This window comes from Aspergillus aculeatinus, assembly GCF_003184765.1.
Source record: "Aspergillus aculeatinus CBS 121060 unplaced genomic scaffold BO66scaffold_59, whole genome shotgun sequence".
NCBI classification, from domain to species: domain Eukaryota; kingdom Fungi; phylum Ascomycota; class Eurotiomycetes; order Eurotiales; family Aspergillaceae; genus Aspergillus; species Aspergillus aculeatinus.
Window position 1 is genome coordinate 84,981 of NW_020291528.1, and position 25,878 is coordinate 110,858.

At 52.5% G+C, this 25,878-nt stretch overlaps 7 protein-coding genes and 3 non-coding genes across 10 annotated transcripts; 3 read left to right on the forward strand and 7 right to left on the reverse strand.

Annotated features, from left to right (window-relative positions):
- Nucleotides 1-2,732: 2,732 nt before the first annotated feature.
- Nucleotides 2,733-3,871, forward strand: BO66DRAFT_414924 (Metallo-dependent phosphatase; the record flags this gene model as incomplete). The annotated part of the gene is made up of 6 exons (XM_025649505.1): nucleotides 2,733-2,786; nucleotides 2,829-2,912; nucleotides 2,975-3,315; nucleotides 3,447-3,601; nucleotides 3,632-3,732; nucleotides 3,803-3,871. The coding sequence occupies 6 exons, from the start codon at nucleotides 2,733-2,735 to the stop codon at nucleotides 3,869-3,871; spliced, it is 804 nt and encodes a 267-aa protein (XP_025499505.1).
- A 1,540-nt stretch (nucleotides 3,872-5,411) lies between these two features.
- On the reverse strand, nucleotides 5,412-5,485 carry BO66DRAFT_t288. The gene has a single exon. It is a non-coding gene; the product is annotated as a tRNA-Asn (tRNA).
- Nucleotides 5,486-6,404: 919 nt separating this feature from the next.
- BO66DRAFT_t287 lies at nucleotides 6,405-6,478 on the reverse strand. Its single transcript has one exon. It is a non-coding gene; the product is annotated as a tRNA-Asn (tRNA).
- Nucleotides 6,479-7,197: 719 nt separating this feature from the next.
- On the reverse strand, nucleotides 7,198-9,614 carry BO66DRAFT_395219 (uncharacterized protein). Its single transcript, XM_025648168.1, has one exon. It carries the CDS (start codon nucleotides 9,452-9,454, stop codon nucleotides 7,301-7,303), a length of 2,154 nt encoding a protein of 717 aa, XP_025499506.1. The 5' UTR covers nucleotides 9,455-9,614; the 3' UTR covers nucleotides 7,198-7,300.
- A 512-nt stretch (nucleotides 9,615-10,126) lies between these two features.
- On the forward strand, nucleotides 10,127-10,200 carry BO66DRAFT_t286. Its single transcript has one exon. It is a non-coding gene; the product is annotated as a tRNA-Asn (tRNA).
- Nucleotides 10,201-10,733: 533 nt separating this feature from the next.
- Nucleotides 10,734-11,382, reverse strand: BO66DRAFT_198302 (uncharacterized protein). The gene is made up of 3 exons (XM_025642511.1): nucleotides 11,082-11,382; nucleotides 10,869-11,019; nucleotides 10,734-10,812 (listed from the first exon to the last, which is right to left on the reverse strand). Exons 1-2 carry the CDS (start codon nucleotides 11,278-11,280, stop codon nucleotides 10,892-10,894), a joined length of 327 nt encoding a protein of 108 aa, XP_025499507.1. The 5' UTR covers nucleotides 11,281-11,382; the 3' UTR covers nucleotides 10,734-10,812; nucleotides 10,869-10,891.
- A 1,907-nt stretch (nucleotides 11,383-13,289) lies between these two features.
- Nucleotides 13,290-14,319, reverse strand: BO66DRAFT_414926 (APH-domain-containing protein; the record flags this gene model as incomplete). Its single annotated transcript, XM_025649506.1, has 3 exons — nucleotides 13,290-14,036; nucleotides 14,074-14,223; nucleotides 14,290-14,319. 3 exons carry the CDS (start codon nucleotides 14,317-14,319, stop codon nucleotides 13,290-13,292), a joined length of 927 nt encoding a protein of 308 aa, XP_025499508.1.
- A 457-nt stretch (nucleotides 14,320-14,776) lies between these two features.
- On the reverse strand, nucleotides 14,777-18,061 carry BO66DRAFT_474815 (dynamin-related GTPase MGM1). Its single transcript, XM_025653171.1, has 3 exons — nucleotides 17,596-18,061; nucleotides 15,504-17,531; nucleotides 14,777-15,449 (listed from the first exon to the last, which is right to left on the reverse strand). The coding sequence occupies exons 1-3, from the start codon at nucleotides 17,891-17,893 to the stop codon at nucleotides 15,010-15,012; spliced, it is 2,766 nt and encodes a 921-aa protein (XP_025499509.1). The 5' UTR covers nucleotides 17,894-18,061; the 3' UTR covers nucleotides 14,777-15,009.
- A 196-nt stretch (nucleotides 18,062-18,257) lies between these two features.
- Nucleotides 18,258-20,200, forward strand: BO66DRAFT_395223 (glutamine amidotransferase subunit DUG3). The gene is made up of 4 exons (XM_025648169.1): nucleotides 18,258-18,606; nucleotides 18,674-18,769; nucleotides 18,925-19,669; nucleotides 19,754-20,200. The coding sequence occupies exons 1-4, from the start codon at nucleotides 18,592-18,594 to the stop codon at nucleotides 19,990-19,992; spliced, it is 1,095 nt and encodes a 364-aa protein (XP_025499510.1). The 5' UTR covers nucleotides 18,258-18,591; the 3' UTR covers nucleotides 19,993-20,200.
- Nucleotides 20,201-20,378: 178 nt separating this feature from the next.
- Nucleotides 20,379-24,646, reverse strand: BO66DRAFT_414929 (uncharacterized protein; the record flags this gene model as incomplete). The annotated part of the gene is made up of 7 exons (XM_025649507.1): nucleotides 20,379-21,603; nucleotides 21,952-22,009; nucleotides 22,960-23,112; nucleotides 23,165-23,297; nucleotides 23,351-23,998; nucleotides 24,069-24,173; nucleotides 24,266-24,646. The coding sequence occupies 7 exons, from the start codon at nucleotides 24,644-24,646 to the stop codon at nucleotides 20,379-20,381; spliced, it is 2,703 nt and encodes a 900-aa protein (XP_025499511.1).
- Between the last annotated feature and the right edge of the window lie 1,232 nt (nucleotides 24,647-25,878).

Below are 25,878 nucleotides of genomic sequence, written 5' to 3' on the forward strand. Positions count from 1 at the left end.
GGTGGCGCAATTGGTTAGCGCGTACGACTGTTAATCGTGAGGTTGAGAGTTCGATCCTCTCCCTGGACGCATTTGGTCTCTTTTTGCTTGATCCAGCGAGCCCACTAGCTTTGCTGTCCTATACTGCTTGTCTGTTGCTCTGTACTACCTGGCAGAATAGAGTCGGATTGCTCGACTGCTGGTCTGATCGACCTCGACCGGTTCTGTTCCTGTGATCTTCGGGTCAAGTGTGTCATATAGACACTGCCCATTTCTAAGTCATCCCTAATGTGTCGGATTGGAGCACATATCTTGTCTCTCCCTCATCTGACCTTTCGACATCATCCTTGACATATCTTTGTCGGGGGGATTTAGTGGAAGTAAAGGACAAAAGACCCTTAGTTAGGGTTTCGGGAAACCGTCACTTGAGGCCCCTCAGAAACCACTTGCCGCCAGAGTATCGCCTACTAATACTTCCGAGTTTTCAGACGTGTTGATTTCTTCTCCAATTCCCAATTATCTTATGTAAGAAATAGGTCTATTGCTGCTGTGAGCGGATTTTTGATGTACTTTCTTACCGTATGGTTGATGACTATATAAACGGGCTGCGACAGCCTGACCGAAGTACTCGCCGAGCACTGTGCATATTTACGCAGTAAAAACTTACAACATCGACTCTTTCCCTCTGACTCGAGATCTTGACTATGGCTTCACGGCTTATGATGTCTTATCTTATACTATCGCCTCTGAAGTCTAGACTTTTAGCTTTCGCAGTTTTTCCGTGGTTGAACTTGTCGATGATTCCATGCTTGCATACCAGGAGTAATATGCTACTTTCAATAACACACCACCTCTCTGCACCTACTTTCATAGGTGTTGTACGCTGGGCCGGGTATATGCTAAAGCATTAGAAGCGTGCGAGGGCATGCCCACCCATGGTGTTATACATAATACATAAACACACTGCATCTAGCACCACGAACCCATCTCACAAGCACAGTAAATAATCCGGCGTCCGTCGTTGCCTTGTCGGTTTCCCAGTGCGGAGAGAAGGATCGGACGGCATACTATTTTCAAATCAGCACATTCTCCGATAATTTAAAGGACCTTTAAGAGACCATTGGTAGTTCAGAGAGTCATCGATCTCCATAGTGGCCGCGTGATTGCCACAGCGGTAGCAGTAGTTCGGAGCCATATCAGAACTCGTCAGCACAAACAATCCATCATGTCGCTCTAACGAGACTATACCAGAGAAGATAGTAACCATATACCTCCCATGCGACCACAGATACCCATCCACCACCATCGGATGCGCCCTCGCCGCCAGCGCAAGCCCTTCCGATGATTAAACGCCTCCAAGATATTCAGCCCAAAGGTGTACCCAGCCCCGCGGGAAATTCTCCCCACCCACATCTCTCATCAAATTCACTCCAAAGTAGGTCACATATGGGGCCCTCATGCGGTGGCTCCTGGAAGCAATCCAGTACACGGATATTATCCAGCGTATCGACCGACGGACTCAGGCACCCATGGAGGAAGAATATGCGATTATGGATCAGAATCGTTAGGGGCAGGTGGTCGAAGAGATCCGTGAAGAGGTTCAGACCCCCGCGCGTTGCGGTACTTACGCAGGCATTTGTCGTAGAGCCCGTAGGCCTGGGTGATCTGGCGAGATTTGTGATTTTCGCGGAGGATCGTGATGCGTTGGGGGTAGCTAGATTTGGCGACCAGGAGGGAGACGGATTCGATGGAATGTCAGCTGCGGTCGACGTAGTCACCTGCTCATAGGGTGTGGTGTTAGTGAGGATTTTCTCCTTCCCATGCGGGGTCTGGCATTTCACCCATGAAGAGGTAGTTCGTGTCTGGAAATGGTCCGCTTATTCGGAATAGTTTGATCAGGTCGTGGTATTGGCGGTGGATATCGCCGCAGACGGTCACTGGGCATGTCTGCAGGGATGGTCAGTGGCTGTCATGCCCACACTTATATTGGCCATTATGAATAATTGGAACGACGTTGGCTTCATCCTGTGCTATCTTCCTTGCCTGGAGTGGGATGGCGTCAACGGATTCCAAGGGACTCTAAGTTTGTTTATCTTTGGCAATGGCAGTACTGTACCAGACTACACACACGCTCTACCATTACTTCCGATAATGTTCTGCATTTATCAAGTCTTCAATCCATCCATCAACAGTCCTGATGGGCTAGTGGCTGACTTCCCCTGATTTGGGCAGTTTCATGGACTTATTTGTGTCATTGGGTATCATGTTTTCTCCAAACATTAAGAAGTAATACCACAAGCTCAGGGGTATTTACACACATGTCTTTGAAGCGTTCAGTGACGTTGGCGGTGGCGACATGCAGTAAGCAATTGCTCCACCTCTAATGAGTTAACAGGAGCTGAACTCCGACACCTGCTCGGAATTTCGAGCCACAGGTCCGACTTGCCCTTCCAAATAAGTTAAATTGCCCTCATTGGAAGTAAAGCCAGTATTAATCTAGGAAGAAATCCATATCCAGCGTTAATATGGTTACCATGGCGTCAGAATAATGGATATGGATGCTAAGAAAATAATAAAGACAGAAGAAGGAGAACAACCAGAAGAAGATATCTCCTTTTGCATTCACTTTCCATTTTATGTTCGTCCATCTATCCACAAGACTTTCTCGCCTCAGTTGTCTCTCTTTTCAATATCGCTGGCCCTTAATCAACCTCTCTCCAGACTTAAGCAGTACTTAATACGGTGTTCATATCATGGTTGATCTAGACAGCATAGACCTAGACTCTCTGATAGAGAGATTACTTGAGGTTTGAGGCTCCAGACCCGGAAAACTGGTCAGTATCCACGAGTCGGAGATCGCATATCTCTGCCGCACCGCGCGCGAGATCTGCATCTCCCAACCCATTCTCCTCAAGCTCGAAGCCTCCATCAAGGTATAACAACCCTGGCACGCCAACCCCTTCTCCCGTCCTTCCCGCACTAACAGCACAACCAGATATGCGGCGATATCCATGGCCAGTACTACGACCTCCTGCACCTCTTCAAATACAGCGGCTACCCACCCGAAGCCAACTACCTCTTCCTGGGCGACTACGTCGACCGCGGCAAGCAGTCGATCGAATGCATCTGCCTGCTCCTCGCGTACAAGATCGAATACTCGGAGAACTTCTTTATCCTGCGCGGAAACCACGAGTGCGCATCCATCAACCGCCCCTACGACTTCTACGACGAGTGCAAGCGCCGGTACAGCGTTAAGGTCTGGAATACGTTCATCGAGTGCTTCAACTGCCTGCCCATCGCGGCGATCATCGACTACAAGATCTTCGGCGCATGGCGGTCTCAGTCCCGATCTGAACTCGATGGAGCAGATTCGTCGCATTATGCGGCCGACGGATGTACACAAGCCTTCATATCTCCTTCCTTGGGCTCTGGGCGCTAAATCTAAAATTTTGGATCCCCGACTGCAGTCCACTGTCTGATCTCCTCTGGGCCGATCCAGATAAAGGCATCACGGGTTGGGGTGAGAACGATCGCGGGGTATCGTTTTACATTCGGGCCCGATATCGTCAGCCGGATCACTCAGAAGCACGATATCGATCTGATCTGCCGCACGCATCAGTGTGTGGAAGACGGGTATGAGTTCTTCGCCAAGCGGCATTGGTGACGCTGGTCGGTGCGCCCAATTATCGTGGGGAGTTTGAAAATTCGGGCGCCATGATGAGTGTTGATGAGAGCTTGCTCTGCTTGTTCCAGGTAAGCTTCTGCCTCTGCCTATCTTGTGTTGAGTGCTGAAATGAAAAAGCGGATTGATTTGTCTGAGTAGCTCATGAAGCCGGCTGAGAAACGAAAGCCGCTCTTCAGGAAGCAGTCGGCTAGTCATTTCAAGCAATAGCCTAGTAGGTGATTGACAATACTTTTGTGGTATGACGAGTGCGTCCTGTATAGTTTCCCTTTCCTTTTTTTTTTTTTTTTTGCTCCTGTTCTCTAAGCAGACGAATTGAGCGCAGATGCGCGTTGCAGTAGAAAAGGGGATCTATAAACACGTATTCTGTCCACTGTTTTGTCCGTCATTGCGTAGGGCATGTGTTCTTCGAGATCCTCTATCGGTCCACGCTTCTCTGAAAAGAGGCTTTTACTCGAGCTCACTTATCCAGTCTCTGATAAGAGTAGCCAACACTTCTCCGCTGCCCAGTCTCATAAACGCATTCTGCCACGACAGACGTTGTCCCAAATCATACTTTCGCTGATGCTGATGCTTCGCAGTCACTCCGACCATTAGAATATGGCACCTCAGGTCGAGGAACACATGTCTTTAGGCCATAGTCATAAGTTTTGATAACTAGTAGGGAGACTTCAGTGCGTATGTGATTGCTGATACGCATGTATGATAGTTGGCCTTCCTGTCTTTCTTTCAAGCTTCTAGAAACTGGTCATTATAAATCTATTGGTCTCCATTGTTTCACCCGCGAGAAGCCGAGATTTACATTTTCCTTCTCGGGGGAGGGGGGTTACTCAAGTGATTGTAATGTCCATTCACTCACTACGAAGCCTTTAGAACTTACTTCCCTGCAATTGGCCATGAACTAGTTTCTACAACTGTAGAACAACCCGTGACTGGTGTTAGCGTTACTGGTTTGAGTACAGGTCGGGTCAGTTAGGGCTTTGCCGTTCAAACCTTTTCATATGAGCAACGAAGTCACGAGGTAGCATGTGATTAGTGAGACACCTCTTCTTACCAACAATATATGTCAAGTGCAGTTTCTTCTCACATAGTCGCTATCTTCTCCACTGAATGATTCTAGTTCATACGTAGCTGTGCTTCGAAGGTGGCCCGCACATCGGGTGTGGTAGTATATCTGCAAGACTCTTGCACAGGAAATTCTTCTCCTCCAGTCGAAAGTTGCCTAGTGGCATGAAAGTAACGTACTGAATGTCTGGCTACGACCGATTTGTTACTCGGCTTTGCATCAAGTGCCCCATGTAAGACAAGGCCATTTTCAATTCTCGGGAGACCTGAAATAGCTTTGTTTCGCGGTTATCTAACCTCCGGGTCATCGTGCATGCTCTGACCTAGCGTTACACTCCCGACGACAGTCTTGCTTCCCTGTCTCATGGGAAGGCATGTTGGATAAGGGGAAATCATGGAACGAATATCAGGCGTAACTGGCGGTTGACTGCCATATATTATCGATCCGATTGCATGAGGTATGCAAACTGGAATGGGGTCCAGGTTCAATGTCCTCAGCGCACTCTTGCGGAATGTCTAACGTACATTGGGAGACCTCAAACAACGAATTGATACCCGACTGATTAATAAGAAAAAATCCAAAGAGAGGTTCATAGCGAGGAAAATACATTTCATGGATTTGAGAGGCATAGGTTGGGCGGCAGGTGAGATGGGGTGCAAACAAGCAAAAACCAAAAAGAAAGGCCGTCCAGGGAGAGGATCGAACTCTCAACCTCACGATTAACAGTCGTACGCGCTAACCAATTGCGCCACCCAGACGTGCTTCTTGAATTTATGTCACGTACAACACGTTATATAGACATGGCACGCTAAGCGCCACTTTTTAGACAGCTCCCATGGTTCACCAAACCTAGTTCATATCAGATTGCCGGGAGAGATCGAACCACGATCAATGAAGTTCTCGACTACAATATCAACATTCTGCCACATTATGCTGACGTCATTCAATGGATCACAGTGCTTCTCGGGGTAAAATACTCTGCTATTGGGTGGCGGCTTATAATAGGCGAGAAATGAGTGCGTCTCGTTTAATTAGGAATCCTACTTCGTTCATTGGGTTCGTTGTATTCGAGTAGCGGCACCAATGTAAGGAGCCTTGTTCTGATGGGTTAGACGGATCATACGGATGATATTGTTTTGCCGGTGAAGTTTTTGTAGGTCTTGAGATTCCGATTCTTAGCTCCGCGATATGTGTTGTCAATCGACGCCATCATGTAATTTGTTTTGGGAATGCAGAGGATATGCAGCCTGAATACTCCCCGGTACTGTATCTTTATCAACATGGCAGAAAATAGCCATCTGTTGTGCACAAGTTTGAATATGTGTCGACGGACTAACGTTATCCCTTTTTGTTCAGCCATATCTACCTCGGCAAAGGACTCCCTGTCCGGTCAGCATCGCACAATTAAGGCTATCGGCATCTATGGAGTATGGTGACATCGAAATACTGATGGCAGGTCCATCCACATATGACATGTTGAAGTGTTCGTTTCGAATAAATACTTGCATTTATCAATGTCAGGATATACAGATAATCTATATGACCATCATCGTTCGACCCTGCTGCTCGCAGGCGGCAGCTCCACTCCCGACTCCACATGCCGCCGGCGGTCCAGCCACTGATCCTGGTCCACAATCCCCATATGACGACTCTAAAAATACCAAAAAGAGAAGATGACGTCCTAGGAGAGGATCGAACTCTCAACCTCACGATTAACAGTCGTACGCGCTAACCAATTGCGCCACCAAGACGTACTTGTTGTGCTGCCGGCCTCAGAAAATGCGTTATATTCCATGTTGAAGTCAAAAAGAGTGAGAGACTGAAAATAAGTCTTGTGCTGCAGGGATTACGGTAGATTCGATCCAACTTCCATGATTCCTAGTAGCAACAATTCGTGATGAAGCTTGGAAGACATTCATGATTAAGTCAACTGCAACCCTCTATACGTGGGACTGCGATACAAGCACAAATGATGCTTTCTTGAGAGGTATACATGATGTCTCGATATATAATCACCCGGGGTGGCTATCCACGTTCGATGTATGCACACTGCATACGACTCTACGGGAGAATCAATCTCGGACAGATAGACACAGCTTCCGAAGGTCTCTTACCCGTTGAAGCAAAATGGAAGCAATACTCCAGCTCAGAAAGTATTATACGGTACCTAGAGTGTCGGAAACATGAACACCGGGTGGGGGCCAGCTGATTCACACGAGAAGGCCCGCTCTGCGTCCAAGTGATGAACTCTGGCTGACACATAGACTTTGAAGACTCGTTGAAAAATCGTCCTTCACCAAGGTCCAGGCACCATCAGATTTCCGTCCGGAGATTGTCCTGTTTTTTACCATAGAAGCCCTACAGAGACACAGACCCTGGCTACATGGTACTAAATAGAAGACGCATTGCGCCGACTGGCTATCGGAAGAAAAGTGTACATAAACCCCAGAACACGGGCAGTGGACATTGCACGTGGCCCCGCACCGTGTCCCACAGTACGAACGATTATAAAAAACATCTCCAGGATATGTACATGTATCTTCCGAAGCACTGCATGTATCGGATTTTTTTTTTCAGATCCACCCGGGCGGTGCCTCGTTCTTGATAGGTACACCGCTCTCTACCATACCAAGAGACACCTGCCCGTTACGCTGATCCCGCAGAATACGATGACTCTTGAAGTGCTGGAGGTTGCGCTTGACCCAGCGCTTGACTTCCTGGTCATCCATTCTATCCGCTTGCTCCAGTATCGGGCGCGTTTCCTCCGAGACGACCTGCGAGACTGTCTGCCAGTAATTACCGATGATAGAGTGGTCTGTCTGCTTGATAAACTGGATGATGATGATCGTGACGATGACGAGATGGGTTGCAACGAGTACCGTGCCCAAAATGAAGCCGGTCCATTGGGCCGGGAGGGACTCGACGGTCGAGAATGCAGTCGTCGATGCTGCTGTCGCTTGGAACTTGGCAAACTGGTCGTAATAACACATTTGGTATATCCTTGTGAGCAGAGCCTGGATAGCCAGAGCCGGGCTGTCGGTCGCGTTCAAAGTGTCGTGAAACAAATCCACGTGAGTCTGATGTGCGGCTGCGTCAGCGAATGCGGTATCCCTCTTGGAGAAGATGGCGCCTGGATCGGAAGTTAAGTTACTGTACGACATCAAAAATGTGGGCAGGGACACGCGGATCGCCATGAAAAACCCTGTCATTGCACCGTTGATATCTCCGGTCCTGTAGTTCTTCACCGAGGCCACCTGTCCCCACTGGGATCTCGGCTCCAGTGCGAGCACCCCCCTGCGATCAAAGCTATCCCGGGTACGTGAGGCGCCCAGCTGGCGTCGCGAGGCTTCCGTGTCGTACCCCTGCGTGTAATTGTTCCAGGTCAGCTTCGGCTCTTGGTTGTCCGACGAGCTGTTCATCCCGGCAGTGATGGTTTGGCTGGCCAGGTTGGTGAGGCAGGCTGACACCCGCAACGCATCGGCACCGGATGCATTTCTCGCCATCGACCAAGGGCCGTCGGTCTGCACCGCGTGGAGATCGATAGTCGTTGCGAAGCCTTGGTTAAGGACCGCCATCTCAGAGACGAGGTCAATGATGATGAACAACTGCGAAGCGTCGGGATATCCGCCCGGCTGAACTAGAGGATTTTCTTGCAGCACCGTCCAGTTTAATATCCCGGTGCTAGTGAGGCATATGCCGGTTTCATTTGTGGTGCTGGACTCCCACACATATGGTCTGGGTACTTTGCAGCTGAATTGTATATGTGGCTCTGTCTTCTCATTAAACAGCAACGGATATGACAGATTATCCGTGGGGATTATGCCGGACAGCTGTGCATCATCACCAGTAGACAAAGCGAGGGTCAGGTTCTGCAGCGGCGCGCTTGCGCAAACGACACGGTGGTCCATGATAGGGACCGGGCCACGGAACTTTCGCAAGGTCAATCGCTGTGCCTCCTCATCGAAAGGAAGAAAAGCTCGGAACGTATGCCCGGTATCATGGTACCCTGTTGCCTCCTTGAAGGGCTCCGATAGCTCGCCAAAGGTCCAGCTCGCTGCAGGGGGCATAGTCCACCAGCCATTCGCAGCCATATAACCGCTGTCGATGAGCTTGACGTTCGTGGAGTTATCGCTCTGGGTGAAGGTACCATCGGTGAAGTCAGAGAGGTAGATCGTAGAAAGGAACTGGGAGACAGTAGTCACGAGGACTTCGGCGACGACGAGTGTGTAGATGAATGGCGGCAGATGAGGCCGAAAATCGGTCGCGGTGAACAGGCTACTTGGTGCCACTTTAACCGCTCGCAGGATGGAGTACAACGGTCCGTGGAATAGTGGAATACCTCTGGTCTCCAGGACGATCCCTGCGACCATCGCTGTAGCAAGACCGGCCTGGAAGGATACCACGGCTCGGATAGTGGTGGTGCATATCGTGACCAGTCGAGTCGCCCAGTCTGCATCGACAATGCGAAACCAGTATGCCTCTGGCTCTTCCCCCTCAATCGCCTTTATTGACTCCCACCAAAAAAGAACCAGGAATGTGATGGCTAGAAGTAACATAGGTGGGCCGAGGAAAATCGCTATGACACCCGTGGTATCAACTTTCTGACACAAACTCTTCCGCCTGAATGAGGCCTTTCCTCCCTGAGAGTCGTCATCATTGCCTTTCTTGTCTGTGCTGGGAGAGCCCGAGGGCTCGTTCTTTGACTTCCTGATAGTGAAAAGACCCATCTCGTACCGTGCAGTACATAAGAAGACAACCTTGGATTCAAATTCGTTCGAAGCGAGTCATCTCAGAATGAGTTATCGCCGCAGCAGATGGATTATCTTGGTGGTTTTGTTTCCCAAGATTTGGCAGTGCAATAAATATCAGTTTCTAATAACGAATTTTGAGATACGTGGGAAGATGGCGGCTTTTGGATGAATTGGGGGACCGAGTCGCTCATACATCTATTAACCGCCGGGGCACTGCCAAGCGTTATTCTAGAGCGAACCATTGTTCCAGCCTGTGATATCTCACCCCAACTACAGACTTATACAATTTGAGCTCTAGCCTGCTTCAACAAGCGCGCTGAGATACTATTTCGGGCTGCAAGAGTCTAGTCATATCTTGTCCTCTCAGGCTCTGGAGTTCCTATGCACGAGCAGGCCCGCTTGTCTCCGTATAGCTTAGTACTCATTGCCACGATAACTCCTGTAACCCTTTCATACTTTCTCGAGAGAACAAGAGATAAGTTAAGCCAGTGAAGCCAAAGCACTGGTGATATTGACTACAAGGAACTAATTGGACCATGTCTTGGGTTGGGATAGCAGTAAACCCCAAAATTGGCAACAAAGCTTGTGATTTGATTTCAAGTGCCTAAAGTATATAACACACACTGCAAAACCACAAATCAGCAAGTGGTCTGGGTGGCGCAATTGGTTAGCGCGTACGACTGTTAATCGTGAGGTTGAGAGTTCGATCCTCTCCCTGGACGCTTTCTTTTTTTTCAACCTGTGACCTACAGTCGTGGGTATAGTGTTAAATTCGAGGTTTTCCGTGCCCCACAAGGCTGGCGGCAACATTGCCGAAGTCGGGAAACCGAGATCTCTATCCCAGGGATCTAGATTGGCCCGCGGTTCTGTCGCGGGTGTTCTCGGTGGCTCTTACCCCTGTGATCCGCATTTTTGAATTAAGCTTACAAGATCGCAGAATGCGACCTCAAATATCCTTGTCGAGCATGTTTATAAGCTGTCTCCATGAATGCTAGTCGCCTCATAATCAAGCGATTGAATTGAGCCAATACACTTGGCTGAAAGCTGTGTTTCCATAGTATATCTTAATTCGAAGCCCACTCCCTTCGCCAAGATCATGCTTGACAAGAACGGAGTCGGTGTATATTCTGATTTGGGTCATTAAGTTGATATAAATTACTACTATTAATCGATACTATAGGGTATCGTAGAAGAGGCACCTGACCGCGAACTAGCCCTACTCCAAAGTCTATGTATGCAATTGAATGGAGTGTCAGAGGCCGTTATCTCGAAAAACCATTGAGCTTCATAGAGTGCATCGACATGTGTAGGCTAAGGCCTGCCTTAGCCATAATCTAGCGTCTCGAGTCAGACCCACCTCATAGCCACGAACGACCTTGTAGGGCCTTACCTGCAGTCATCTGAATACTCTTTTCAGTAAATCGGACTTATCTCGGCACATACTGCCAGACCATACATGATAGAACAAGTGGTCCCTTTGGAGCACGTCTTTACCATCCCTACTGTGGGGGAACCCTCTGAACATTGCCAAATTTGGTTCCCTCGACGGAGGTTAGATTTGAGGGCTTTTCAAGAAAATTGTGGCCCAGGATGAACTCACCACGACAAGTGTAACCCTTGGAGAGGCAGAACATACCCAGGCTCATAGAGGCGGCGGTACTAGCGAGTGAACCAATGATATAAAGAGTCGGAAAGCGCATTTTAAAGAACGTGATTGGTATAATCAAATAAGAGAATGGCTGATGCAGCAGTTTCCAGCACTTGCGGGCAAAAATGAGGGACTTGGATGTAGCACACCACATACCACAGTGACAGGGTTGAGTCTCTTTATACAACCAGATATTCAACAATCGGGTACATTCCCATCAACCACGGGCAGCGAGCTATATCTCACAGACCTCCCCTCAACCCATATCACAATCTTCCCACAGCATGCCCTTGAGGTCCATGCGCGAGCCACGGGCGTCATCAGGCACCACAGAACAAAGAACAGTGCACCAGGCGAGACTAAGTCCCCAAGAGCCTCACTAGTCGATAGGTTGCGTGTCTGAGGGCACTAACAGCATTGACTTCGTAAGATGTGGAGATAGACTTTTCCGGTGACAGCTTCGGTGGTTGTATGGTGCAGGGGATCCCTGGAAGCGCCAGGATGCGAGATTCCCATGGCAAGCGGTGAGGGCAAAACCTTATCGGACAGTCGACTTTATCTCGTTGATAGGTTCGCTAAAGACAGCCGGGATGCGACACGTCATGCTGCCAAGCGGTAAGATGGCCGGCCGAGCTTCCCCGCAACAGCACCCAATGGCCCTTGGGTTTGGGGCCATGAGGTAGGAATGGAGGTCCGTGGTCAATCCTAACGGGTGAGGAGAGATATAATTAGAGCTATAACATTAGGATTAAGAGATATATCTCATGATGAGAAGCAAATAAACAATGGCCAAGGAGGAAGTAAACAACAATTCGGAGACGAGGAAGGTAAACAAATCATAGTCAGTAGACAAAGTCGCATAAATGATTTCTACAGGGAGGGTCCGAGTACGTTGGGCGCATCAACAACAACCAAAAACACAATAGAATTCTCCAATGCTGACCATGTTTCATGATGATCTGGACTTGTCGAGTATGATCTTTCCCATTCTATGCAATATCATGAGGGTTTCGATTCCCGTTCCGCTATCTGCCCCAATCAATACCCTAATCAGAGGCCTTGAACAAATGTTTTGTAAGGATTGGAGACTCTACATTTTCAAATATTCACCTTAAGCGCAAGGGATTGGGAAACTACCGAAGGTCCAGGTTGATGCCATAGTATTGATCCCACTCAGGCCCTTCCTGTCTTCTCCTTCGCCGTGCCTCTTTCCGGAGACACCATATCGCCTTCACTCTTTTTATTCACCTTATTTCTTGACACAACTATTGATGATTAATTTTGCATCGTTGGCTGCACCAGAATTTGCTTGTGGGAACCCCCCGTCAAACAAGGACCAATCTTCCCCTTCAACAGTTCCAATCTTTCCCTACCCACCCAGCGCGACGTGTACAACCCAGATTCGCACGAGCAACTCATCACAGCGTCAAGAGAAACCTTGCCATAAATAGGCAGCAGGGATGCATTTCAGACTCGCTCCGTCTATCAAAACAGAGGCCATGGATGGTGATTGCAAGCTTGCTCCACCAGATGGATCAGCAGTTCTTCCTTTCCAACAAGAGTTTACAGAGGATTTTTGTTATCTTCGACACCATCTCCCAGACGGCTTGGCTCGATCCGTGCGCTCTATTATGCATATTGTGCTCAAGCTGATGTCTCTTTCCCAGCATACACCCAACGCATATGATCGCATTGGTGGGATGTCGCATAGATAAGTTGTATCCGACCATCAACCTTAGCGCCCCTATTGCCAAGCCCTTCGAGTATCACTCTGTATATGGGACCCCAAACTCAGGTGTCATGGGAACTGCGCTTGAATCTCGCGTAGGCATCCGAAACCTTTACTGTATACAATGGACAGCTCTCCAAATGCGTGGCCTGAAACTTTCCCAGCAACGCCGCCCAAGAACTCCTTGGATGGGGGCTTTCCTTGCACCTTTCCTTGCACCCCCCATAGTCCCATACAACGACGGAGCAAGAACCAGGTGAAGTACAGTGCACCGTCTAACAGAGCAACGCCCTGAACAAACCATAACGGCACCACCAAGACAGAACCCAAACCACCCCACCCCTACACCGACGCTACACACCATACACCAAACAGCGAACAGCAAACCCAACCCCAACCCCAGTCCAGCCCAACCAGTAGCACCCACTCCCCACTCACGCCAACACCGCAGTCAACAACCCCCACTCAATCGCGCGCAACCCTCCCTCCAGCACCCGATCCCGCTCGAAGTCCAAGCGCTCGAGCACCAGCGCCTGGAAATCCGGAAAGCTGGCCTGACCGAACAACGCCGCCGTCTCGAACCCCGGCGGATACGCCCCGGCATCGGCCCAATCCACCAGCCACACTTGCCCGTCCCCATCCAGCACCAGGTTCCGGGGACTGATGTCCTGATGCACGAGCACAAACTCCCCGAGCCGGAACGCGGGGACATCCGGCCCCGCCTTGCGGCACTGCTTACAGACCGCCAGCTTACGGTTGAACCAGCCCTCGAAGGCGGCGACACTCGCGAACGGGCCGGCGCTGTAGTGCGTGAAGAAGCGGCCGCGGCAGGGCCATTTGCTGTTGGTATCACTGCCAGTGTCACTGCCAGTATCATTACCATTGGCGGTGTCATTACCGTTACCGTTCCCCTTACCAATAGGCCCCGGGGGCCCCGGGAGATGGATGCGCTGCAAGGCGGCCACCATCTCGGCGACCTGGCCCGCGATCTCCGTCTTCTGGTCGCCGGGCAGGCTGTCCCAGCAGGTGTCGAGGGGTCGGCCGGGGATGTAGTCCATGACGAGGTAGCCCATCGTGCCGAAGTATTTGGTGTCGTCGGGGATTTGGAACGCGCGGTGGGACGCGGGGCGCGCGGATGGGGTGGTCGGGCTGCGAGGCGGCGAGGAGGCGGAGGGCGGCGGCTTCGGGGGGCAGGATGTTGCCCCCGCCCTTGAGGACGAGGGTTTGGGACAGCCGGACGACGGTGGTTTGGCCGAGGTCGTGCAGGGCCGGAGCCGTGTAGAGCAGGGCGGCGAGGGTCTCGTTCGTGACGGTGGAGAGGGGGATGTTGTCTAGCGGGAAGGGTCGGTCGGTGGCGCGGCTGGTTGGCTGCGTGGGGGCGTTGAGTGGCCGGTTTTTGGGGGGGGGAGGGGTGCAGTGGAGGGTTGGTCTTACGTCCACGTATGGGGATAGGATTCCCTCCATTTTTATCTGGTACTAGATTACTGTGGATGGGAAGGACGGGGTTCAGTGAAAAGGTGGATGGATGGGCGTGGTGGGAGGCACGCGTTCAAATAAATCCTGTAGTTCAGCGAGGAAGAGCTTACTGCGGCAGTATTAAGCGCCCATGTGCTAGGCTGAAGAGTGGGATACATACAGTAAGGTACCTAGTCACTAAAGCGCGCAGGATGATTGGGTCCCTCCAATGTACGGCATTGGTGGTGATATCTTTGGCTGAAACCCAGTCTTATTGTTCTGGCATCAGGGTTTAAAAACACAGGAAAATAGAGAATTATCGAGTATATTGAGTATACTTCACGGGACAGGACTGTCTGTATACGCGGATACTCGATATAACGCAGGTCTGACTGTCATGCTTAGAGACCATGTAGCGCCTATTCTACGACTTCATAATACGAACAAGGAAAGTATAAAAGCCGTACTAATGGGCAGACGGGACTGCAGATCATTGACCATACCGTCCAGCCAGCCCACAACTGAGATACACCGATTTATACATAAATCCTATTCCTACCAGCCATACCACGGCCACAAAAGAAAAGTACATCGAAGGAGAGGGAGGGAATATGCGAGAACGCCGCAAAGATGGAGAGGAGGACACGGATATCACAAGAAGGAAGTCTAGTTGGATTATAACGGGGGAGACAAAAACGTTTAGAACAGGTTCCAGCCACGACTTCTCGGTTCCCGAGCACCCACCGGACGATCCGTGTTGCCGCGCTTGCCGCGGCCGTCGAGCTGCCGGATGCTCTCGATCTTCTGCAGCGCCAGTTCGAGGAGCTCCTTCCGGCGGATGACGTCGAGGTGGCTGCGGATGCGCGGGTCTTCGCGGGCGAAGCGCTCGACCTCCGCGTCGGAGAGGTGGCGGCCGAGGCGCATGTCGAGCTCGCGGGGGAAGTTGTAGTAGAATTCGGAGAGGAGTTCGACGTTGAGGAAGAGCACGGCGGTCGACGTGAGCTTGTCGGCGACGACGTCCAGGAAGACCTCCGGGCAGTAGTATTTGTTCTTCTGGGAGGCACATTGCTTGGAGCGGACGGCGAGGAGGCGCATCTTGATAATGTCGGCGCGGTCGCGGAGGAAGACACTTTCACGACCTGATACATTCGTTAGCCTCATTTACGCACAATGTAAGGAAAGGGGGAGCATACCTCTGGCTAATAGGTCGGCACTAAAGCCGCCAGCACCGCCCGCGCCGTCACCCTCTAACACCACCTCGCCCTTTCTGACCTTGTCAACAAACGACATGACATCCTTGAGTTTCCGTCTTCCGACAGAATCTTCCACGTGCTTGAAAGCGGACTCGCACGCCTTGAGCTCGTCCTTGAGAACCTTGCTGACGTTCTCCCGGCCCTTGGACCATTCAGGGTCCTCGACCTCGATTTCGTATTTGTAAGGTTTGATGCAGTTCTCGACCTGGTCGCTGGTGCTGAAGAACCGATCATTCAAAATGCTGTTGCAGGCATCCACAATCTGCTTCTGGGCGTATGGGTGGCTCGCAAAGGTCGAGTCGGTCAACAACCGGTCAACATGGTTTTGGATTGCATTGGCGACAACTGTCGTAGCAAGTCTACCGATTCCGAGCTTAGTCAAGGAAGAGGTTGAGGCATCAAGCTTGCGATGCCAGTAGAGAGACTCGGGATCCGCCTTGGGCAGATCGCTGAGAGGATCCAACTCCGGCATTGGCGCCGTGAGGTCTTCGATCGGCTTATTCCAGTATCTCTGCGCCAGAATATCCATCACGCGCTGGTCGAGTTCGCGCTTCAGCATCTCGCGGACCTGGGGGCGACCAAAGCTTTCCGCAAACGCCTTGAAGGAGTGCTTGAAGCTGTCCAGGCTCTCGGCCAGGTAGGATTCCGCGCTGAGGGGACGATCGTTGTATTGCACCTTGAACTCGTAAGTGGCTTCCTCCAGCTCTTGGCTGATAGCATCCCTAGTACCTGCTAGGCTCGATGCCATCGTCTGCTCAAGAACATGCATAAGCTTGTTGCGCAATGTGTTGACCCCGACCGACACGTCCGACTGCGGTCCGAATTCGGATTGGTGCTGAGAGAAGTAGGCGTTCTCGTTCTTCAAAATGGCGCCCGTGATGTTGCCGCTGCCCCGGGAGAAGAGAGCCGTCGTCTGAGGGATCCGGCTGACCACGCCAACATAGCCTAGGCGGAGAGGGTATTTCGTGTCGGATAGAATGCTGTGGCCCCTGTCAGGATCCACCAGGTCCATCTTCGTAATGACACCAATTGTCCGCTCGCCCCTGGGATCCACCCGACGGCTGGCTCGGAGAGCAGTGGAGTTGGCGAGATCGACATCTGCCGCCGAGATGGCCAAAATAACGTTCGGTGGCTGAATGTATTTATCACAGAGGTCCGAGATCTTCTGTTTCAGCTGAGGCGGTTGGTCCCGCCCAGCGACCTGGATATAGCCAGGCAGATCGATGAGCGAAAGGTCAGGCACATGCGGCGAGTAGATGGTGAGCTGAATGGGATCGTCCGAAACACAGTCCCTCTCCGGCACCGCCAGATTCAAGTCCGTCAAGGTGCGCTGGATCTGTGAGAAGTCGGTAATCTTGCCAAGTCCCAGCACGGGGAACTCGCCATACTCCGCCTGCGCGTTCGGGGTGTTGACGAGGGTGAGCTCAATCGGCCGGCGGGTGACCATGTTCGACCCCTTGGGAAGGAACTCATGCCCGACAATCGCCTCCAAAACCGAACTCTTCCCCGATGACTGCGAACCAATGACAACGATCGAGGGCAGCGTGAGGGTGTTCGACTGGCCGACGCTCTGCAGGATGTTGCGGATCTCGATCATTTTCCGCGTGAGCAGCATCATCTGGTCGTCCTCCGCAATCTGCCGGCCCGCGCGAAGATCCTCCTCGTCCGACTGATCGTACCCCAGCGCACCGGCGGTGGTCGCTCCAGCGGCGGCCGCGCCGACCCGGCTCTCCTTCGGACCTTTTCCATCCCCACCACCCCCTGAGCCCCCATTGTCCGACTGCGCGTCCTCGTTCAACCGCAAAATCTTCTGCAACCATTCCGGCAAGTCAACATCCTCCGTCGTCTTCTGCCACCCGCGCTGCGTCTGCTCCGCCATGTTCTGAATCTCCTGGAATAAACTCGAGGCCGCACCGCCCGCCGTTTCGCCCGCCCGTTTGAAGATATCGATAGCATAGCTTCCCGCCTCTAAAGCAAACCCACAGCACGTCAGTCAGCCACCAACAAGTAACCAGGGTAGAAAACAACTCACGCGCAGCTTGATACTGAATGTAAGCAGCGCCCGCCAGCACGGCTCCGCCAAACATAGCCGGCAGACGGACGAGCTTCAGGGCCAGCTTAGGGAGGATGCGGTGGAAGGAGATGGCCCGCACAGCAGGCACATTGTGGATGGCGTTGGCACCGACAGGCCAAGGCCGTCGCCGTAAGGCCGCGCTGCCATCGGAACGCAGGAGGCCGCCGGTGCGGGCAGCAGCGTTGTGTACATGGCGGGCCAGATGACCCGTCCGCAGGAGCGGAACCAGACGGTGGGAGAGGATCCTCCCGCTCATGATGGCCGAAATATCATATACGCTTTGGATTTCTCGGACGCGAGTTTCAGTAGATGTGGTTCATATCCCGGAGGGGTGTGGTAGCAACGGGATTGTTGAGGTTTATCGTGGGATAGTGGCGAGAGTGTGCAACAGACACAAAAAAGATGAGAGAGAAATAGCTAGAAGGGGAAGAAAGAGAAGCTCTGAGAAGGGAAGGAGGAGAAGATCATGTCATCCAGCAATGATTGTCCCGCGGCGGCGAATCCCCTCCGAGCCGGTCCTGATCCCGTGACCTGCACTGCACTGCTGGCCGCTTCGCCCGCCGTATAAAATACGGTGTGAGTCACGTGTAGTTTAGCAAGCATTCCACTCGACAATAACCAAATAATCGGATCGAAATTCGTCATCTGGACGATTTGTTGGTCTAGATTTGAAGTAACCTCAAGCCGGACGAGTCTGAGCTTTTTCTTTCTTGTCGCAAATACAAATAAAGGGGTAAATCCCAGTTGTGCGGGCGTGCCTTGGGCTGGAAGAAACGCCTCCGTTGTCGGATCAATCAAAGCTGTGACTTGTGACTCTGCACGCTGTCTGTCGGGCCCAGACCGACTTTACATACAACCTTCCACCTCCCAACGCTGATATCACTTTGGGATCTTGCACGGCAGTAGGGACGCTGGGAGTCTTTACTTTATTGTGCACGTTGATACAAATACAAAATGTGTCGCTTTCTAGTAAGTCTAAGTTTAGAGCTGTTTGCCTCCTATGTCTGTCGCAGCATGCTGACCGCTTCCCCATCAGGTATACAAAGGACGACATGAGATTCGTCTCAGCAAGCTGGTTACCGAACCCAGTCACTCCATCCTGACCCAGTCGTACGATTCGCGTCTCAGACTGGTACGTCTGCTTGCTTTCCGTTGTTCAAGCAAAGAAAGCTCATCAAGCAAGAGGGCTCCCTCACTCCTGCCTTTCCCCTCCCCTCTCCCCCTACATTCCAACCCCCCATCTCCCCCTCATCCCCTCCAACCACTACCCTTCTAACCAAGAACCAGGACACCCGCCGCCCGGTGAACGGCGACGGCTTCGGAGTGGGGTTCTACACGGACCCGAAACTCGGGCCGGACCCGTGCATCTTCACCTCGACGCTGCCCGCCTGGAACTGCGAGAACCTGGAGCGGCTGGCGTCGAAGACGTGCTCGAACCTCATCTTCGCGCACGTGCGGGCCACAACGGAGGGGACGCTCTCCGACACGAACTGCCACCCGTTCCAGCACCGGACGCTGATGTGGATGCACAACGGCAACGTGGGCGGGTGGCAGTACATCAAGCGGGCGCTGGCCGACTCGCTGGCCGACAAGTGGTACCTGGGGGTGAAGGGCGGGACGGACAGCGAGTGGGCGTTCGCGCTGTTCCTCGACCTTCTGGCCAAGGAGGGCGTCGACCCCAGCGCCGACCCGGGCCCGGAGGGGTTCGGCCCCGCGCTGCTGCGCCGCGTGATGGTCAAGACGATCGCGCAGATCAACGCCTTCATCAGGGATATCCCGCGGCGGCATGGCGGCGGCGCCGCCGTCGGGGCGGTGGAGACGCGCAGTCTGCTGAACTTCGCCGTCACCGATGGCCACACCGTCATCTGTACCCGGTACATCAGCAGTAAGACGGATGAGCCGGCCAGTCTGTATTTCTCGTCCGGCACCAAGTGGACCGAGGGGAAGGGCCAGGGCCATTTTAAGATGGAGCGCCATGATAAGGGCGCCGATATTGTGCTCGTCGCCAGTGAGCCGATTACTTTTGAGAGGCGTATGTTCCCCCCCTCCATCCGAAGGATGAAATGAGGATGGGTTGCTTGGCGAATACTGATCTGCGATGCTGACGTCCGTCTAGATAACTGGGTCTCCGTGCCCGCCAACTCCATCGTCACTATCCACAAGCAGACCGTCATGCTGCACCCCATCATGGACGAGTTCTACGTCGAGGACTCCAACCAGGATCGCTCCTCCTGCTTTGCCGTCTCTAAGGGCCTCGTGAGCACCGCGCCGGGCACCACTGTGCAACCACCGAACGACGCCAAGGCGCCGGCCTTCGATATGACGCCTGTGAATCAGTGCGCCGTGTCGCATTGACACGGCAGCGTTTGGGTTTTGCGGGTGGACTTTCGACTTTTACCGAGGAGGGTGAGCCGGGGGTTAGGACGTGTGAGAGGGCGGGAGTCATTTCGGGGTGTCGGAGTTGGTGAACTGGTATTTCTTTGGGGCTTGATTTTTTTTTGGGGATCCTAATCAATCAGATTAGATAAATTGTAGACCCATCTTATATATCTGCAATGATGACACTGTCTATTAATGAGGCTACAGTTTAGTCCAAAACTGTTATGATATAATAAAGTGGCTATGCTGGGACGGGACCATCGACAATTAAACTATGTATAGTACATGCCCAAAAAAGCGGCTCACGTATGAACCAAAGACTACCAAAGACCCACGACGAAACCGAATCGCAAGAAATACCATCAAATGTCCTCCCCAGAGATGTTCGCATGCTTGAAGTACTTCATCCCCACCCAAGCGACCACCACCCACACCCACGACATGACCGCGGTCAAGATGATCAACGCCGGATAATACCCGACGATCGGCAGGGTGGGATCATCCTCCAGCTCCGGGGGCGCGTACGGCGTCTCCCCGACATCCCACGCCCAGCTCCAGACCCCGAAGCAGCTCCCCATCCCCACGACGAACACGAGCCACGTCACGATCAGGATGATCCACCCCCACCACTCCGTCTCCGAGTAGTCCCACACCATCTGCGAGCTGGCAGCCATTTCCACCGCGTGCGTGGCCAGCGGCGACTTGGCCCGGTGCAGAGCCCGGTACGTCGGATCCGTCTGCAGAGTGTAGTAGGACTCGGAGGCCGACGAGGCGGAGGGCAGGCGCAGGCCCGTCGCGCCGCCGGTGGTGGAGGACGAATGCAATGCGGTACTAGTACTGCTGGCCCGCGGGAAGGAGATGATCTCTTCGTCGTCCGTCGTCATCATCTCATCGCCGACTCCAAGGAGACTGTTTTTCGCTGGGCTGGACTGGCGATGCGTCGTTGTCGTCGTCGCCGCCGCCGGCGCGGCCGCCAGGGCGCGTTGCGGTGCATCCATCAGCGTCCATGCGGTATCCGTCTCATCCCCGGGTTGGGAGCCGAGGTTCCTGAGCGGGGTGTTTTCATCGTCTGCGCGCGACACGGGGTCGGCTAGATATCGCATTCGTGGGTTGGTGGAAGAGGATGAGGAAGGGGAGGAGGGTAAGGGGGTCAGTCCCGGTCGGGGTTCGCCGCTCCCACTGCTGTCCCCTCGCAGTACATCGGCCGGCACCCTTGCGGTCTTCTTGTCTCGATAGTCGAGCCGGGTGCCCAAGAGGGCCGTCTTGCGTAGCGAGCCGCGTCTCCGACGCGTCCTCCGATGTTGCTGGATCGCATTGGACATGGCCCGCCCGCCCCGTAAGCCGGAGGTGAGTTCGTCGCCGTCATCGCGCTCGAGGCCTGAATGGCTTCGCTCGGCCGTGTTCTGTGTCGCCTGGATCATTCGTAGGAAGGACAATCGGGACAGTAAGGAGCCTGAAGTGCTGCGCTTATGGCCGCTGCTTGCGCTTCCCGAGCGCATGCGCCCGGCGCGCCGGTCATTGTCGTCCAGCGAGAGTGCCGCACCGCTGCTGTTGCCTGCATCTTCCATTGGCGCAGGCTGGGCGCGACTAACCAATCTTTAGCATGCCCACATCCAGTGTCCCGGTAGGAGAGTCGGCGAGGATGTTCATCAGCTGTGGTGCAAGCGTTGGTAGGGTAGGAACGGGAGGAGGAGGAGGAAGGGGAAGAGGGGGCCGCAAGGCATCGATCGATCGGCCAAGAAGAAAAGGGTCCAGGCGGTGGGCGAATGAGGTCCGGTACGGTACGGTACGGACTACGGAGTACCTTCAAGGTTAGCAGCTGCCGCCCTCCCCGCAGCCCGCCTGGTTTGTTCTATTTTAGCATCAACATCTTACAGTTTACAGACTGCTAAGTTACCTACTATAACTAATGCTTCAGCAACTCATGGTAAACACGAAGCCCAGATAGAAATAGGCAGAGGCTTGCCTGTCCACAAGACGCTCGGAATGAACTCTAAAATCACCATACAATACAGACATCTACAATGACATAAACTACGGGCAAACCCAACCATCACTCCAGCAAGATCAGGAATAAGAAACAAATCCCAGCAACATCAGCATGAAAACTGGAAATTCATGTGGGCACGGTCTCAGGACACCAAGAGCCCGAAGTTGGAATTTGGACTGGAAGAAAGTCACCTGAACAGACAATGGTATCACAAACTGGGAAGACTGTGCCAACCAACCCGGCCAGACGAGTACAAACCGGCAAACAGAAAAGAAGAACCCGGTGTCGATTAAACCAACAACGACGCTCAAACAGCGAGTCTCGGAATCGCAGGGAAAGCCCTAGCTTCCCGTGCACAAATAAAAGAAGAAAGCAGAAAGCCATGATTCACACAGCCTGAAAGCAAAGGACGTCGATCCTCAACAGGCTGTGCTTATACATACTAATCGTACGACACCAGCGAGCTATTTATTCAATGATCGACCAAAGAGAAAATGTCAGGAATAGAATGAGAATGGTCAGTACTTTTAGTTTAGTCCGCAGAACGCTTAAGTGAGAAGCCCAAGAAGCTTAGCCTTTGATCAAAGTTGCGCGCATTCGTTCAAAGAAGACAGCATATGGAAACTTGAGTCAACAAAGCGGATTTGGGGTATTGGGTGTACGATAACACACAAATTTCATTTCAAAAAGAAGAATGGAGAATGGGAGATGCGCTTTAAAAATCCACCTTGTAAGGGGCAGCCATGAAGAAAAGAAAGAAAAGAAGAGAAGAGAGAAAAAGAAAAGCAGTGTTGAAAATGATGGAAAGACAGAGACAGTTGAAATGTAAAGTATTAGGGAGAAAGGAAGAAGGAGAGGAAGGGGCTGATGCTTAACGCTTTTGCCGGTACAGACCGCCGACTACCAGTGCTTGCGGCAGCATATATCGAGAACAGGCTACGCTTGATAGCCACCGAAGCCATTGCCGAAATTGGCATTGTTTGGCTGGTTCCATCCAGAGGCTGGGGCGCCTTGGCCGCGGCCGTATCCTGCATTTCCAGGAACTTGGCCGTAGCCTTGACCACCCATTCCGGATTGGTCCCATCCTCTACCGGCTGGGTTGGGGCCTGGAGCCAGAGAGTTAGCGGGAAACCCCACACTAGGGCGCAAACGAGCTACCTTGAGGGGTCATGGGTCCCCCAGGACCGCCGTACTGAGGAAAGTACGGAGTGGGACTAGAGTTGAAAGGTGAGCTGGCCTGCTGGCCAGAGAAGTTGTCGAACTGGCCAGTGGGAGGACGATCCTTGCCCCACTATATGGTCAATTAGCATCGGGACTAAGACACCGGGAGCAAGGAGGACATACGCTGCACTTCAGAGGGCGCCCATTGACGTTGTAACCATTGAGCTGACAGATGGCCATGGCCGCATTCTCATGCGAGTCCATCTTGATGAAGGCAAATCCACGGTCCGCCTGCAGACGAGTCTCGAGCACGTAGCCAAAGTTCTGGAAGAGTGGCACCAGGTCGTTCTGCGTGGTGTAAGGGGTCAAGTTGCCCACGTAGCACGTGGTCTGCCACTGCGGAGTTTGTGAGACGACCATGTCGTAGCTCTGGATGCCGTGGGTAGGGAAGTTGTGATGGCCATACTGCGTAGCGGGTGTCATGCCCATTGCGGCCATGGCCTGTTGCTGAGAGATCGAAGGTTGGCCCTTCTGGTTGGCCCAGTTACAACGGATTGCACGCGAGCCCAGCCATTCCCCATCCATGGAGTTCAAAGCCTTGTCGGCATCAGAACGGTCACGGAATGCAACAAAACCATATCCTCGGGAGCGACCAGTTTTCATATCCCACATGACACGTGCCTCAGACACGGAGCCGAAGGCAGAGAAGGCTTGCATCAACACCTCGTCGTTTACTTCATTACTCAGATCACCAACGAAGATGTGGAAATGGCCCGAGGTGTCCTCCTTGTTCGTATTGTTGGATTGGTAGGCCCAGTTGACACGAATTTCCTGTAAAAGAGAGACAAGAAATAATTCAGTACCTGTCGAACAAATACCAAATAAGCCCAAATGTACATACCGACTGATGGATACGGCGCCCATTGAGCGTCTGCATCGCTCTCTCAGCAGCACCGGGGTCATCAAACTCGACAAAGCCGTAGTTGTAACCTTTGCTGTTGAACTTCTGTGACTGTCAGTGGGGAGGATGAGCGTGCTTCAATAAAATAGTGGGGCATCAAGAATGCCAGGGGCCAGTGAGGGGGAAAAAAAACCTACGTTCTTATCGGGGATGATCTTGACGCTAACAACATGACCGGTAGTCTCAAAGATTTGTTTCAGGATATCCTCAGTCACTCGGGGATCGAGGCCACCGACATAAAGGGCCCTCTTGTTTGGCTCAGGGGCCGCCCGACGCACGAAGCCACCAGCGCTGGTCGGGGACATCATATTGCCAGACATGGGCGATGTGATGGCGGTCGGAATCGGATTGGTGTTTTGTGGGATCACCACGGGCGGGCGGGGAGGTGGTGGCATGTGGGAAGGATTGGCTTGGCCGTTGCCCTGAGATGCATCGTACTGCTGGTTGGAGGCAACTGTAGAAGATTGGGGAGGAGGGGGGAGGGTGGTAGCGGTCGCAGCGGAGACGTTGTCGGCCATTGTTGACGGGGGGGGGGGGGAGGGGGAGAGTCACGAGATTGGACGATAGAGGATCACGGAACAAACAAATGCAGAGCTGCAAGGCGGAACAGTCGATGGAAAAGCGTTTGACGGAATCACGGAGAATGGATATGCAATTTCTCGGTGACGGGACGATGCAGGGCGTTACGCAGTCGGAATTAAAGTAGGCGAAGGCGGCAGCAGACGCGGGGGGGGTTTTTGAGGGTGGTGGTTGTTGGTGAGTGTTGATCGAAAAGGTCCGGGACAGAGTGGTGGTAAACGAGGACGGACAAGGCGCTAAACTAGATCATCCAAAGACAAGCACAAAGTACGAGCAACTGATGTTGAATCGGACGATTGCAGTGCTAGTGAAATGAAGATGAGAGGTGTCGTGATGGACTAGACGGTGCTGAAAAGCAAATAAATGAGACCGAAGATGGTTTTCTCAACCACGACCTCGACCAGTCAGTGAATCCGTCAAAAGTGGTGGTGGAAACAGCTTTAAGCTCCCGAATGACAGCTGACGGGGAATGAGGAATGGAAAGGAGGAGGAGGAGGAGGAGGAGGAGGGAAAAGCTGACAGCTGGAAGAAGGCAGAAATAAAATAGAAAAAGAAAAGGAAAAGAAAAGAAACACTGAGACAAAAGGGAAGAGAGGCAGCAATGACAGGTGGAACAGAGAGGAAAGTGGATGATGAAGAGGAAGAAGGAAAATAGAGGAAGAGAGGAAGAAGAGAGACAGAAGGCGAATGAATAAGACAGACAGGGGAAAAGCAGAGGGAAAGCTGCGATGGATGGATCTGAGCTGACGGGGAAGTTTGGATGGAGAACAAAACGAGGAGAATGTTTGGATGATTGAATGGTCCACGGTGGATGAGATGGGGTTCAATTAGCAGCTCAGTGGTCCAGTTGGTGGTCTGTCCTGGGAGTCGACCACGGTACAGGACGTACAGTCAGTCAGTCAGTTAGTTACGAAGTACCTCAACTAAGGGAAGTCAACTGGCTTAAGTCTGGCTGTAAGGTAAGTAAGGTACTCCGTACCTAAAGAAGAGCCGCTCCGAACTGGGGTGAGGGGCGCGCTAAGCCTCACCGCGTTAGTCCCCTTGTGACGGGGCTCTCGCCTTTTTTTGTCCTTCACTTACCGCAAGCCGGCTAACTAACCTCTTCAAAGCTACCACCTCTTAACTTACTAACTTACCTAGTAGGCGCTTAACTTGCCCATCATCATTCTTA